General features: G+C 42.7%; 1 protein-coding gene across 1 annotated transcript in view; it reads right to left on the minus strand.

Moving 5' to 3' along the window:
- Positions 1 to 991: 991 nt before the first annotated feature.
- LOC108970005 (low-density lipoprotein receptor-related protein 6) overlaps positions 992 to 14,567 on the minus strand; it is a 114,669-nt gene continuing 101,093 nt past the window's right edge. The window contains exons 2-6 of the mRNA XM_018935080.1: positions 3,221 to 6,246; positions 2,993 to 3,153; positions 2,642 to 2,911; positions 1,939 to 2,566; positions 992 to 1,874 (exon numbers count right to left, since the gene is read on the minus strand). Of these exons, the coding sequence (XP_018790625.1) occupies positions 1,068 to 1,874; positions 1,939 to 2,566; positions 2,642 to 2,911; positions 2,993 to 3,153; positions 3,221 to 6,246 (4,892 nt within the window). The 3' untranslated portion in view covers positions 992 to 1,067. The remainder of the gene's footprint in view (positions 1,875 to 1,938; positions 2,567 to 2,641; positions 2,912 to 2,992; positions 3,154 to 3,220; positions 6,247 to 14,567) is intronic.

A 14,567-nucleotide genomic window follows, 5' to 3' on the forward strand; every position in this document is an offset into this window, starting at 1 on the left:
AAATATTTCTTAAGACCTTGTCATTGTATACAATCTTGGAGTAGTAAATAATTTTGAGATCTTCGGTTATTTAAGTTATGGAAGTTATGGAAATATGATTACTCAAATTTACAAACAAAAAATTCTGAAATGATAAATAAAATTGATTATTTTTTTKTAACTATTTATGACAACCTCAAATTTGAAAAAATGTAACTAAAATGATTCCAAGTAAATATAAGTGATCGCTTTTCTACTATTTGTGATAACTTCAAATGCAAAGTCATTAAAATAAAAAATAAGGAATAATAATCTCAAATCTAAATTAAAATAAAAATAATAACAAATGAAAATAAAAAAGAGAATAACCTCAAATTCAAATAACAGAAAGCGAAAAAACCTAATAACCTCAAAAAAAAAAAAACTGAATAAAAACCTTTCCCAATTTAAAATTGAAAAAATTTGAAATTGAAAATTGAAAAGAAAAAAGTTTTGAATCATAACCTCAAATTCAAAATTCAAAAAAATACTAAATTAAAAAATATCTGTATACAAAACAGCCGACATTGTAACATTTCTAAACTTAGTACTTGAAACTAATATTTATTTTAAAGCGGAAAACAGAAAAAGCGTATTATGAAAATTTAAAATTGATACTTTAATTTATAATTTTGTTAAGGGTCAGAGTTTATAGCAGCTAGATAGGTACAAGTWCACATGAAAAATCAAGATACATAATAATATGTATATATGCACAATAAGTACACTAATTTCATATTAACTAACCTTAAGACTAATGAATACTCGTTAAAAGTAACGGTATAAGTAAACGGAAGCATTTTTTTCATGATATGAACGTTACGTCATTGCAATTGGCATTAAACTAAGTTACACACTTAAACWACCTAACGCATATTTATATGGAAAACTATGCACAAACACACAAACAAACACTAAAGTCTGCATTAAACCGTTATAAATATGTTTAAACGCGATTTTAACACTCAAAAAAAATCTAACAGACACACATATACTTATGCACACGACACGCATATTAATATTATTTTTTACAAGTAAATCTCGAAATGTTACGTGAAACCACGGCTGGGCGATTGCACTGGCGATGGCGGCGGCGGCAACGGTGAGAAATATGTTGATGAACGCGACGACGGCGATGGCGGACACGACGATTCCGGCACTATTCGCACATCGCTGTGATAGTGGGAGCGTGGCGTCGGCGGCGGCGGATATGGYTCACTATCATACTGATATTGCAWGCATATGACCGCCGATGATGAGGAAATTTTCGTGGCACCATTGCTATTATTGCTATTCGAYTTGCTGGTGTAATTCGAATCGGACTCGTCGCAAATGTCCGTKGAGCAGGGYGTTGGCGGTGGTGGTTGATTTATGATGCGATAATGACGATAAGGACGACGYGAGCGTGTCGCTGGCGACGGTGGCGGATTAATGGGATAAGCGCCCATGCTGCTGCCATTGGTGGTTGAACTGGAGGCGCCGGTAATGTGATTGCGATCATATGAGTTGATGCTGTTGCGTGAATTCAGCGTGGACATGCGCATTGCGTCGGCGACGGAGGCGATTTTCGAAACGCGTTGTGATTTCGACARAGTAGAGGGTGAGAGTGGATCAGATGCCTGATCATCTTTGGGTTCGTTGCGACTTTTGCCGATGCGAGTGCGGCAAACCTGTAGCAGATAGACTATGGAGAAAATGATGACGATGGTGGCAAAGATGAGTATCATGAAGGCTTTCTTATCGGAGGCAGGCGCCATGGCGCGTGTATTCGGTTGYAAGCACATCTCGGCAGATTCATCAGCGCCATCGGCACAATTTTCCCAACCGTCACAAACTAGTGTGGCCGAAATGCAGACCTGTAAAGAATTCGATTATAGCAWATAAGCATTTGGTGCMAATATGGGCATAGCAGCAACTTACCTTATTGCTGGGGCACTGAAACTCGCCCGGGCGCTTGCAGCAGTCCGCCTCATCATGTCCATTCGCACAATTTGTAGTRCCATCGCAAACYARATCTTTRTCGATACATTCGCCGGACTGGCAACTGAATAAGTCCGGTCGACATGTTGGGCAGCCAACTTCATCGGATTTATCCGGACAATCRCTTTGGCCATCRCAGCGCCACGAGGCTGGTATGCAATCTTTATTCGTATCACTGCTGGAGCCATCACCCTTGACGGGCGCCGCACAAGTGAAATGATCTGGACCACAGGCGGGCAAAGCGCCACAATTCTGTCTATCCTCGAGCAACATGAGACTCTTCGGACAAGAGCAAATATCACGCGCACGTCCCTCTGATGASGCGATACATATGTGTGAGCATTTGGTGCGACTATGTAAACATGTGTGATTGCGAAATAATTTCGACTCTGGCGTCCAAACGGCAACAATATCGGTAATTTGTGGYAGACGTTGTATTTCCGGSCGACGACCATCACCATTGACGGTTATACGCTCCACGCCGGTTTTATCATCCAACCAATAGACGAAACCCTGCAGCGCGGCTAGCGAGATGACTTGCGAGATTTGYGTGGAAACCAGAATTTTTCTACAACGAACGCGAGAGGTGAAGAAGAAGTTTATAACTATATTGTTATGTGCTTATTTCGTTGTGTCAACTTACTTATTTTTGCCATTTATGTCCATGGAGTCGATGCGCTTGCCATGCGCATAGTAGACCATATCGCTTTGCTGATCCACCGCCAGCGCTGTGACGCCTTCCAAYTTAAAGGCGAGCACGACACGCTCAGCGCCATCAATGCGCGAACGTATGATGGCTTGCTGACTGCCCACATCGGTCCAAAAGAGTAGACGCCGCATGGCGTGTACGGCAATATTGCGCGGTTTCTCCGAGTCGCCAGTATCGATGACGCCTATTGAGTCGCCGTCGAATCTGTGCGSCGAAATAATTATTATTTAGTTTTAAAAATCAAGTGCGAACTTCAAATTTATCCGATTTCACGATCTCACATACCTCGTTACATTAATTGTGTTTGCGTACGAGCAGGACCAAAACAGCAAACGACCAATCACATCGATTGCAATATCGAAAGGTTGCGCACCCGAACCTACTAAGATCTTAATGTAGCTGCTGTTGGCGAGTGAGCGTTTAATGCTATGGCTGCGACCTTCCACCTGTTGAATAGGAGTAGTATTTGTATAGTATACGTGCTAACTAAAGCGACCAATTGAGTAAACTYACCCAGAAAATGTTATGCGAAATTGGATCATATTCCACGGCGCGTATATTCTTACCCACCACAGGCAAYGGAACATTCGGACAATCGCTGGTGTTTGGTAACAGCCGACCGAAGCTATTACGCTGACTATAGACGATGTAGTTTCTGGGTGGCAGACAGGACACATTATCCTTAGCYAATGTGTAGTGTGTTGGGCAGGCGCACACCATGCCACGACGCGTCGGTTGCGCTAAGCACAAATGCGAGCAGCCGCCATTGTTGATCGTGCATGGRTTGGTGCCCACCTGGCGATTTTGATAGAATATCAACAGCGAACGTATATACGTCATGCCGCTGTGCACGAGACTACGATTTTGTCCAGTTATTTTATGCACGCGTTCAATGTCACCCGTATTCCAATCACTCCAATAGACATAGTCTTGATATAGCGACATCGCGCARGGCTCGTCGACATCTGTGTTGATCAGTACCTGACGCTTTTTGCCATCCCAGTCAGCAGATTCRATTTTTGTCGGACCAGATTGTGTCGCCCAGTAGATCCGCCGTGTTTCTGGATCCAATGTGAGTACGGTGGCATGATTTGCACCCGATATAATTGTTTGCAATTCAGAGCCATCCATGCCGGCGCGTCTAATCGAATCCGATGGCGATTCGATCCAATACATATAACCGCGTTTGGGTTCCAATACCAACGAACGCGGTTCTTCTACGCCCTTCCAAAGCAGCACGCGACGACTAGTGCCGTCTAAACGTGCCACTTCAATGCGTCGCGCTTCCGAGTCCGTCCAGTAAATATTATGCGCCAGCCAGTCTACCGCAATGCCCTCCGGACATATAAGACCAGTATCAATAATACGTTGTACGAAAGAGCCATTAAGAAATGCGCGAAAAATACATTTTGACTTCTGATCCGTCCAATAGATGCGTCTGTCTGCCACATCCACATCCAAAGCGTACGTATCGCGCACATCCTTAAAGGGTATCTTTTCATCATTGTGATTACCCTCATTGTTGTCAATGGAAATACGTCCAATGTGCTCTTGTCGCGAGAATARCAGAAATGCTTCGGGTATCACGCATGTCTTTTTATCGTTCGCCAACTCGTATTCGATCGAACAACGRCAGACGTAGTCACTGGGACGGTTAAGGCAAAGTTGTGAGCAGCCGCCATTGCGTACGGCACATGCGTTTGAACCCTTGACRTCACGTAARCGYGATACTTTCAACCCCATGAGGTCTGGATATTGATCAACGACGACTATACGATTGTTGCCGGTAATTTTATGCGCGCGATCGATGGCACGCCGTTGCCAATCGGTCCAGTAAAGATAGTCATCCAGTAAACTCAAGCCAAACAAATGCTTCAGATTGTCGCTTATGACGACACGCCTRTCAGARCCGTCCATATTGGCGACTTCGATTTTATCGGTTTTGCCATCACACCAGTAAATTGTTTTCGCTTCAATATCCAAAGCTATACCGTTSGGCCAACCAAGGTCTTCGGATACAAGCACCACACGTTCGGAACCATCCAGTGATGCACGCTCAACCTTTGGTTTCTTTTCATTCCAATCACTCCAGAACATCCAACCAAGCGAGGGTGCCAGCGCAATGGCACGCGGTTCTTCTARATCTTCATAGATCAGTACTTTACGCGCCGTACCATCCAAACGACATACCTCSACACGATCTGTTACTGTGTCGGTCCAGTAAAGATTGCGTGCGAGCCAATCTACCGCCAGACCGTCGGGATGGCGCACTTCGGATGTCACAAAATCTTGAATGGCTGTGCCGTCGGGATGTGCGCGACGTATCGCATACGCCTCTACATCGGACCAATAAATGTACTCTTCCACCGGATCATAGTCRATTGCAATTGCGTAACGCACTTTCCCCAATGGCAATGGAAAKACRGTAAAGTCCGGCATATCCAAAGAAATTTTGCTAAGCAAACCGCGTTGCACGATAAATAGCATTTCACRTGAGCCATTTGCGCAAGTTGTTTCTGTTTCCAATTGCACACCCGTCGGACAAGCGCAACTATAACCCTTTGCATTTGTTGAAAGCAGACAAATGTGTGAGCAATTGCCRTTGTTATGCACGCAGGGGTTATCTTCGAAMGGTTGTAGCGAGGGATCCCAAGTGCGCAAGGTAATCGGTGCTTCCGGTGTGTCGATGAGCTCGCGCAACTCGCGTGTTTTTATATCGAAAGTATTTAGTGAGCCGCCCTTAGACCAATCGGTCCAAAACAGGCGATTRTTGAAGTACGTTACACTATAMGGATAATCCAAATTACCAACAACTGTACGACGATTGCTGCCATCAAACTTCATGACATCGATAAWTTTTAAATGACCATCCGCCCAATAAACGACATCATTCTTCAAATCGACAGCCAAACCGTTGGGCCAAAAGATATTATCCTTCACAATTGTCATGCGTGTCAATGGATCACCATCCATGCTGGCGCGCTCTATTCTTGGATACTCACCCCAATCGGTCCAAATGAGTAGGCGCTTTGAAGGTACCACCGTAATAGCGCGCGGCTGATCCAAATCCGTCCAAAAGAGCACCTTCTGATATTTACCATCCAACGTGGCTACTTCGATGCGATTTCTCTCACCATCCGTCCAATACAACTTATCCGTATACCAATCGATGGCGAGTCCTTCGGGTTTATCGAGACCAGCTGATATCACAGTTTGTTTGGGTGCCTTTACCAACGGCACAGAAGTATTCACATTTATGCATTCGATAACCTCGCGTCCACAATCGGCCCAACAAATTAGATTGCGTGCATAATAAAAATCGATGGCCATCGTTTCGGTGAGATCTTTGACGATGACTTCGATTTGTGGACTACCAGTCGGTCGTGTAATATTCGCGACTTGTATGTCATGATATGTGGTGAATAGCAGTGTTGAGGGCATAAAAGACGAAACGCTTGCGCCGCTGGGCAATGCGGAAGACGATGCAAAGGAAGAAATAGCGGTTGAAGACGCTGTGGATAATGCGGGTGAGATGTGACCTGGAAAGAAATGAAGCATAAATTTTTTTTAGTCTTGATGTCGTCATATTGAAAATCTAAAAAATGCCCCAAGATATAAAGAATGAAATAAGCTGTTAGTCCACAAAGCGATCGGGCATTTTTACACTGCCTTTGAGTAAACCTTAAAAAACTTTTGTGCATTCCAAATCGGTTGGCTAACTGTTTAAATAAATATATTTCCTGTTGTGAGCGTACTCTTTGTCAGAACAAGGCAGCTTACTTTTATCGTTGCGATCTCCGTTTGGAAGACGCTGCTGTCCTCTGGCAATTTTAAAGCGGTTCTGGTATCTAGCTTTGCTGAGGACACCGGGGAAGCAGAAAATAGGAAGACTTGGAATCTTCAACAGCGAAAAGGAAGAACGACTGGCGCGTTGTTCTAAAATCGATTATAACCGATTAAAAAGAAGAAAAGACACATTCCACTCGATTATCTAGTCTGGACCCTTCCGCATAAATACTTGTAACTGCGTACCTGTCCAACTCACCCCTTACCCACTATACTTTGGAAAGGAAGTCAATACTGGGGATGAATTTCGAAAATATGTGGTATTGTGCAGAAGCGGGAACTTACTAAATATCAACGAATAACCATGCAGACGACTAATAGGAAGGATTCCCCCAGTCCAACTGCTGGCTTCGCTGTTAGCTGCTTACAAAACAAGTTTGTGGGCAGTAAATGAAAAATAACATTCACTGCCTGACTTAGAATTGTATGCTTTCGATATGTCTTACAGCGTATTTCTCTAAAACTTATCTCTCGGTATGGCTATTTGCACATACTGTTTGAGACCAATTGGACTGATATGATGTACCGAACACTAGAAAATTAGGACTTGTTGCAATAATAGCGTCTCAAGTGCTGTTTCGGGGTTTTGAAGTCGCAAATCATTCGGGTTATGAGACTTAATCAATACTTCAGACTTCCCCTTAATGTTTCGTTTCCGTGGAGGATATCTCGTCTCAGCCGGTTGAGGCTGGGAGTTCGCCAATATAATATTCTAGCGTCTCATCCTCCGCCGCGCATGGTCTGCATTCCGCCGAAGCACGGAAGCTTAAGCTTTAATAAAACTCCATTAAAACGAGCAAAATTTAGATCGCAAAAGGGGAAAAGCACCCCAACTGAACTCCGTATGCAGTGTCTGCGTGAAGAATAGGCCCAATTAGAAATCAAAAAACAATAAGCGCTGCTGCATCAACGCTTACTACGAAATTCACGCACGATGAACGGAGTGACTGACTTTAGCAACACTTCGAGAGTAGGCAACAACATAACCACCAACCAAGCAATCCATAAGCCAAGCGAAGCATTGGAGTCACGACAGCAAGCAAGGATGCTACGAAGCAGCATACAAATACACTACAGGGGCATTGAATTGAATTGAAATTCCAACACACAATAAAACTGAGTGCTCAAGTGGTGAATATGTGGCTCCTCAAGCTGTGCTTACCAGCAGACAGCCACGCACCCTTATTAAACGGCATTCATACATACATACAAGTATGTGGCTGCTGCAACGCCTTGCTGCGCATTATTGTTCATGCGTCTAACAATATGCCAACTGTTGGTATGTGGCACACATTCGCTGCTGCCGTTGCTGTAGATGGTGTTGGCGCACATGCTGTTGCCATATTGCTGCAACATCATTAACTATGCAGCAATCGTTCCAGTTGCTTGCGATAGGCATACTCGTAAGCTCAACCAAGGATACTTGCCACCAGCTACCTACCCACCCACCTGCCACACAAGCCAGCTAACCACCCATCCACCACACCAGCCTAGCGTTCAAATCTACTTCAGCTGATCTAATTGCAAATGAATGAATGCATTTTTTGTAGCAGGATTACGTTAGAGAGCTCAAGCAGCAGCCACCTCGTGCGCAGCGCCTAAATAAACTGCAAAACTAACAAAAAAAATAAATAGGAAAAACAACAACTCGCGAGCGAGCGCAATCATAATAACATGCCAAGCAAACAAATGGCGAAAAAAGTGTGTTGAAATATCAACAAGGATAAACTAACCGCAGCACAATGTTCGAATGTTTGTGGGGTGTTGGTAAGCGCGCTCACACTGCCACACTGCCACATACCCAGCACGGTTGGTGCAGGTTGGCACGCGTGATAAAATGAAGCAAAATATTTGCATGCGTGCATTGAATGAGTGGATGCGTTGAGTACCCGCAGGAGCGACCAAGCGTGCAGCTAAGTGGGTCTCCATGCAGCACCAGCACCAGCAGCAGCAGCAACGGCAACACAACACTGCTGGTTGTGTATTGTGCGCCAGGCACACTTATGCAACCATCCGCCATCGCTCGCTACACATTATCACCTGCCACCCACTACACATTACCGTTATTCATTCACAGCTATGCATGTTGGCTGCTGGTAATTGCACGCTGCTTTGCTGTGGGTTGCTGTTAATGCTGCTGCGAAGGACACGGAAGTGGGAGTCAATGCAGTGTGCGCTGCATAAAATGTATTTGAATAAGCATTGTTTGGCATTAATGCGTCGCTGGTGCTGCGCATTCAATTTGCATAAAGATAGTCAACAAGGCGAGAGTGGGTATTATGCAATGCACTCATCATATTTGTACGCATTAATATTTAGAAATGTGCGAAGGACTCAAGCAGTTAGTACACACCTATACATCTACCGGTGAGAGAAAGGCAAGGAAGGCGTATGGTTGGCTTGAATGTTGCGCGAATAAAACAAAAATAAATATATAACATATTTTATAATGAAACCTTGAAACAATATAGCATATAGTAGATACATTTATTATATAATGCTAATAGAAATCTCAATAAAGATTTTAACAAGATATATGCTGTAAGAAAGGGTATTCAAAATCAGAAAATAACAAAATTTGACTCGCGAAAATGATACCAGCATACAGGGTTTGTCCGAAAAATAGTAGGTAGTTTCCGATGCGACTGTACTTCGACAGCGACAAGACATCGCAGCCGATTGGAAGTTGCACCACGATAACGCCAAGGCCTACAACAATCCTACCAAGCCCGGCATCCCAATACCCCCGGAGCCGCCCTACATCGATCAACAAAATTTTAGCTTTGTTGATGAACTTTTCTGCCCTTTCTATATCAAAATAAGATCTTCGAAGAGCCAGTGGATTTAGGCAGAGCTTTTTCCTATCAAAACAAGTAAAATCATTAATTTCGATTGATTCCGGTTCCGAAGCTATAATTGGTACTTTTTTATAGCATAAAAGTGTATATAAAGATCTTTGTCTTGATTATGACTGTTCGGATAGTATATGCATCATAAGATCCGATGTTTTCGGGCCAAATTTTGTTCAGCGATGATTTCTGACTTAATGGGTATGTAAACAACCAAAATTGCTGTATTACTCCATATTTCTTCAAAAATAATGTCGGTGAGAACCTTACTGTCAATGGTGTCCGTTATTGCGCCATGTTAACCGAATATTTGATGCCTGAAATTTAAGCTCGTGATCTCGGCGACATCTGGTTTCAACAAGACGGCGTAAATATAAAAATAAAAAAAAAAAAATAAAAATATTCCATTGTCTTATTCCATTGTCTTATTACGATTTCCACTTATTAAGTAACATTATACGACTCCAAAGTCGCCGACGAGAAACTAATTCTGGGTAGCTGCAATGTCCATGCTATAAATTTGTATTAATGTATATTCGAATCTAGCACGAAATTATGTGTGTGTTTTAGATTTATTGGGACCAAATTGCTTCCTTGAAGTTTAGTTAAACCGGCACTACTGCCCATTGCTACCAAAGAAACGAGGACATACTTAACTGAGTAAAACTTCTATAGGAATGTTTCAACCAACACTAAATAATCTTAGAGTCATATCTATTCAGAAGTTTTATTATAAGGCAAAAGAGTGTATGTTGTACCTTGGACTTTGTAAAGTGCCATATTTTAGAGTTTTTCTTCGATAAAGGCGAAACGCAAGCCAGTCGGCGGAAAAAGTTTATATTGTTTACGGTCCTGATGCTATAACGGTCAATCATTCGTCAATTCCATTCCGTTAGTATTGATGTTCAAGATGCACTAGATTCTAGAGGGCTTATCATTGAAAATAAAAATAAAAAAAATCGAAATCACAGAGTCCTACCGTCCGTTTAGGATTAACATGAGCTAAACTATTTGGAACCATTTAAAAAAGGCCGGATACAAATTGAAGCTCATTGGTGACGAATGATCAGAAGAATATTCATATTCCGAATTTCCATCTACAAGTTGTTTCTAAATCGCAGGAAAATCTATTAATTTCTAAAGCTAATAGTTAGTGTTGAAGAAGAGAGGGTTACTTACGACAACGTCAAGCGGAAACAGCCAGGATGGACTACTAGGAAGATTTTGCTAAATTTTTGGTGCTATTGGCAGGGTATCAACTGCTGTCAGATGCTTTACTGCGGTCAAACTCTTAGTTTTGACATGAACTGTCAACAATATTCGGACCTGCTGAAGGAAACAATCGCCCACAAGCAGTCTGTCTTGGGTAGTAAAAGAGGAATTAGGTTCCAACAAGACTACACGAAGTGGCATATATCTTTCGTATCGTCATATCGATACTGACTTGGCATATCGTTACTCAGATTGGTCCAGTACTGACACCAAGTGATTACTACATTTTCTGTCTATGGCGAATGATTCTGTAGAACCCTTAAACGCTTTACAAAGTGATTTACCGAAATCAGTTGTAAACTTTTGTATATGCACTTCTGAAAACGGCAATAATAAGCTATTATATTACAAAATGTACTAGGTCCTATCAAAACTTTTAATTCAAGCCCGCGACATTGAGTTCCAGAAAAAATTATTATAGAACTCGCAAGSTCAAATCAACCGAAGTTTATTTTGAAACCTCCACAAAAATAAGTAGTAGAAAAATGGTAGAATATATAACAACGCTGCAGTGTGATCACCATCTACTTTCCTCTCTAACAATTGGAGACCTCTGCAGCTCTTAAGAGACTATATGTATGTATGTACAATATATTATAACAGTTGTACATATGTACATAGGCACACACTTGTAAATAAAATACCTGCATTATTCGCATCAATCAACCAACGAAATGCTTTCACTACATATGCAGACTGAATGTTGAAGACTGTCAACACAAGMGGCACGGTCGATGTGTCTCAACTTTAATGCATGAGGCGGCACCCACATTGCGGTGACGGCGTTGAGYACGGCGAGCGGTGGAAGCATGAAGAAATGGAAACAGGCAACAATCGTTGCAGGGGTTTGCAGTGAACAAAATGAGGCCGTCGAGGGAACGTARGAAGGACAATGGTGGTCGTGTGTGTTGCTGCTGCCACAGTTACATGATCACATTGCAGAAGACTAACGTAGGCTGTAAATTACGTGCCCGTACTGTGCGCCGTTGCTATTGCTGTTGCAAGCATAGCATTGGGGACAACCTTCGCGTGAGCAATATTGTCTACAACAATAATAACAGCAGCAACAACAACGATAACGATGACCATCAGCATTAACAAGTGGTATGACGAAAAAATAGCAGCCATCAACAAATAAAATAAAAACAACAACGAAAAATGGCAAAAAACGTACACTCATCAGGCGTCTACCTGCAACAKCATGAATTAAAATGCAACGCAATGAATATTTTAATAATTAATGCGCCAACAACAGCAGCAGCAACAACCAGCAAGCAGCAATGGTAACAATAGTAGCAAGGAACTTTGTGGGCGGGAAATTTTCAACTGACCGGGGGGGTGTTGGGGATTTATGCGAGTGTGAATGAAGGATTTGCGACGAAAAACCCATTGGGGGAGAATGCTGAAGTGCACTACTGGAAACACGTAAGCACGTAAATTTTGCGGAAGAGTGGAAGTGAGGTCTTAAGCTGAGGTGAAGGTAGCCAGGTAGCCGAGAGCCACCCCATATTAAAGGTGACTATGATGAAGATGTGTGGAGGGGCAGAGARGATGACATAATTCGGATGACCGCATGCGTAAAATGAGGAAGAAGACATACATAAGCATATAATTACAGATAATATTATGCAACACTAAGTTAAACCGGCCAAAACTGGGGCTGTGAGTGGCTAAGCTATGCACCTCTTCCATATCAGCTACATATTATATCAAAATTAAGTATTCAAGTGTTTATATAAATTCTAAGCAGTTGTAATGAAAACGGTGTCCGTGAAGGTGGGGCTGCCACCTTCTTCTACATCCCTGTATGTAACGCCCGCCATGCACCTCATCGAGATTGGAATGCTGCGAAAATGCCATGAATTGAAATGTTGTGGCTTGTGGTTGGCAATAAAACAAAAATAAAACGAAATTGTTCGCCTATTCCCCCTGTGAGCAAACATTTTAATGTGGCGCCAGGCCATTAGGGCGTATTATAATTTTATGCGCAAGAAAGCTTGCTTGCAGCGAATGGGCGAAAATGATGCAGGCATTCAGCATACAGGTGACAAGAAGGGGGTGCCTGCGAAGGGCAAATAGTTGTTGCAGAAATTGAAAAACAAAACCTATGCTAAATAGTGCATGGATATTAAAAATGTTTCGAGGGGTAAATGAGTGCAGCAACAATAAAAATGGGTGAAGGAAATTGCGATGAAAAAAAAGCGTGGATCATTTTAAATTAAAGTTCGACGAGGCAAATAAAATGACAATAAAATAATAATAAAAGAAGAAAAACTGTTAACTTCGGCTGCATCGAAGCTATAATATCACAGGTGACCGTTTCATTCTTACCGACGAACTTCTTGGAACTTCTAAAGAGCCCAGATAGTCCAGCGATGTAGCTTAGGAAAGTCGAGCGGCTTCATTTCTTGCAAAACCTGTATTTTGTACGCCTTCGATTTAAGATCTCGACGTAAAATGCACCAAGTCATTCTCATACGTCAGCCGACTTTGTGCGAACGCCGCCGAATCGACCCTCCCCGGTAATCGTGTACACTCTTTTTTCCAATTATGTTGACAATTGTGAAGAAAAGTGGAGGAGTGGAGTCACGTATACAAGTAAGGAAGTTCTCTGATCGCCATTCACTYAGGAGTGGCCAGTTCCTTTACATACGGCTCAAGTAGCTCACGACTCCCGGTCTTAGACCAAGGATCTTCTGGGTAGCCAAAGAACATCCGTTTGAAGACGAACCATCCCTCTCCAGAGTTGTGCGCTKGGTTTGAGACTCGCCACGTAAAAAAAAAAAAACATCCCAATTAAAAAGATAAAMCAGCCTCGCACTCATTAATGATAACGATTTAGGGGCATGCACTTGGTATGTCCAGTCCCTTAATTGGGAAGTTGCCGTTGCCCACCTGGTTCATGTCCTCGTAAGAGTAAAGGCTGACATCGCCGCCGATCAAGAAGTGTGATGGACGGTACAAAGGCTGAGAGGAGTAGGTCCACAAGGAGCGCAAGTTCGGTGTGGGTTTCGTGGTGGGAGAGAGACTCCGTCGCCGAGAAATGRCATTCGACGCGGTGGATGAACGTCTTGCTACAATTCGCATCAAAACAAAGTTCTTTAACATATCGCTAACTTGTGCCCCGACGGAAGAGAAGACATATCTCCAATGTTTTAGACGTGAGCATGCTCCGAGCTCCTAGCATTGACTCCTTTAAATTAGCGTCCACAACCCTCACCGGGATTGCACAGAGGGAACACCTACCCACGAGAGAGAGGCAACAACGGATGAGGGAACAATAGAGCGAGCAGTACCAAAAGTGCACAGACGTCGATGAAAACGATCATCAGAATCGAAGGCAGTAACCCAGTTGCCACCACAGGACAGACAGAAGGACCCTAAAATTCTCCGAAACAGGAGTATATTACGCAAATATCGTGGAAATTTTTATGACSGCGATGACAAAGCAAAAGAACGTTACCATGGATGTTCAGATCGGAGCGGTACAGCTAGATGAACTCTTCGACGGAATCAAGAATTACAGCAAAAACTGGCTCATCACAGAAAATGAGAATAGACGAGGACATCTATTTCCACAAATATTTGGAACACTTTGTATGACGTACGTGARACGACAAATTAAGTATGACTTCCCTGTTAAGCATGAAAGGAGCAACATCATGAACTGTGTATGCCGATATGATTTGCGAAATTTTCGTTTGCGAAGTTCAAATGGGTAGAAAATTAGCTGAGATCAAATTTCAAAGCGGCGGTGATGCGAATCAAACATTARGTTCGCTAATGATGGGTTTAAGACAATACCATTTCAATCTACCACGAAAAACTTCACCGCGAAATGCTTTAAGGCTGGAAAGTCGGTTATACCGTATGTCCACTTTCCAAAGTACAGG

This window comes from Bactrocera latifrons, unplaced genomic scaffold (assembly GCF_001853355.1).
Source record: "Bactrocera latifrons isolate USDA-ARS-PBARC rearing strain unplaced genomic scaffold, ASM185335v1 scaffold_275, whole genome shotgun sequence".
NCBI lineage: Eukaryota > Metazoa > Arthropoda > Insecta > Diptera > Tephritidae > Bactrocera > Bactrocera latifrons.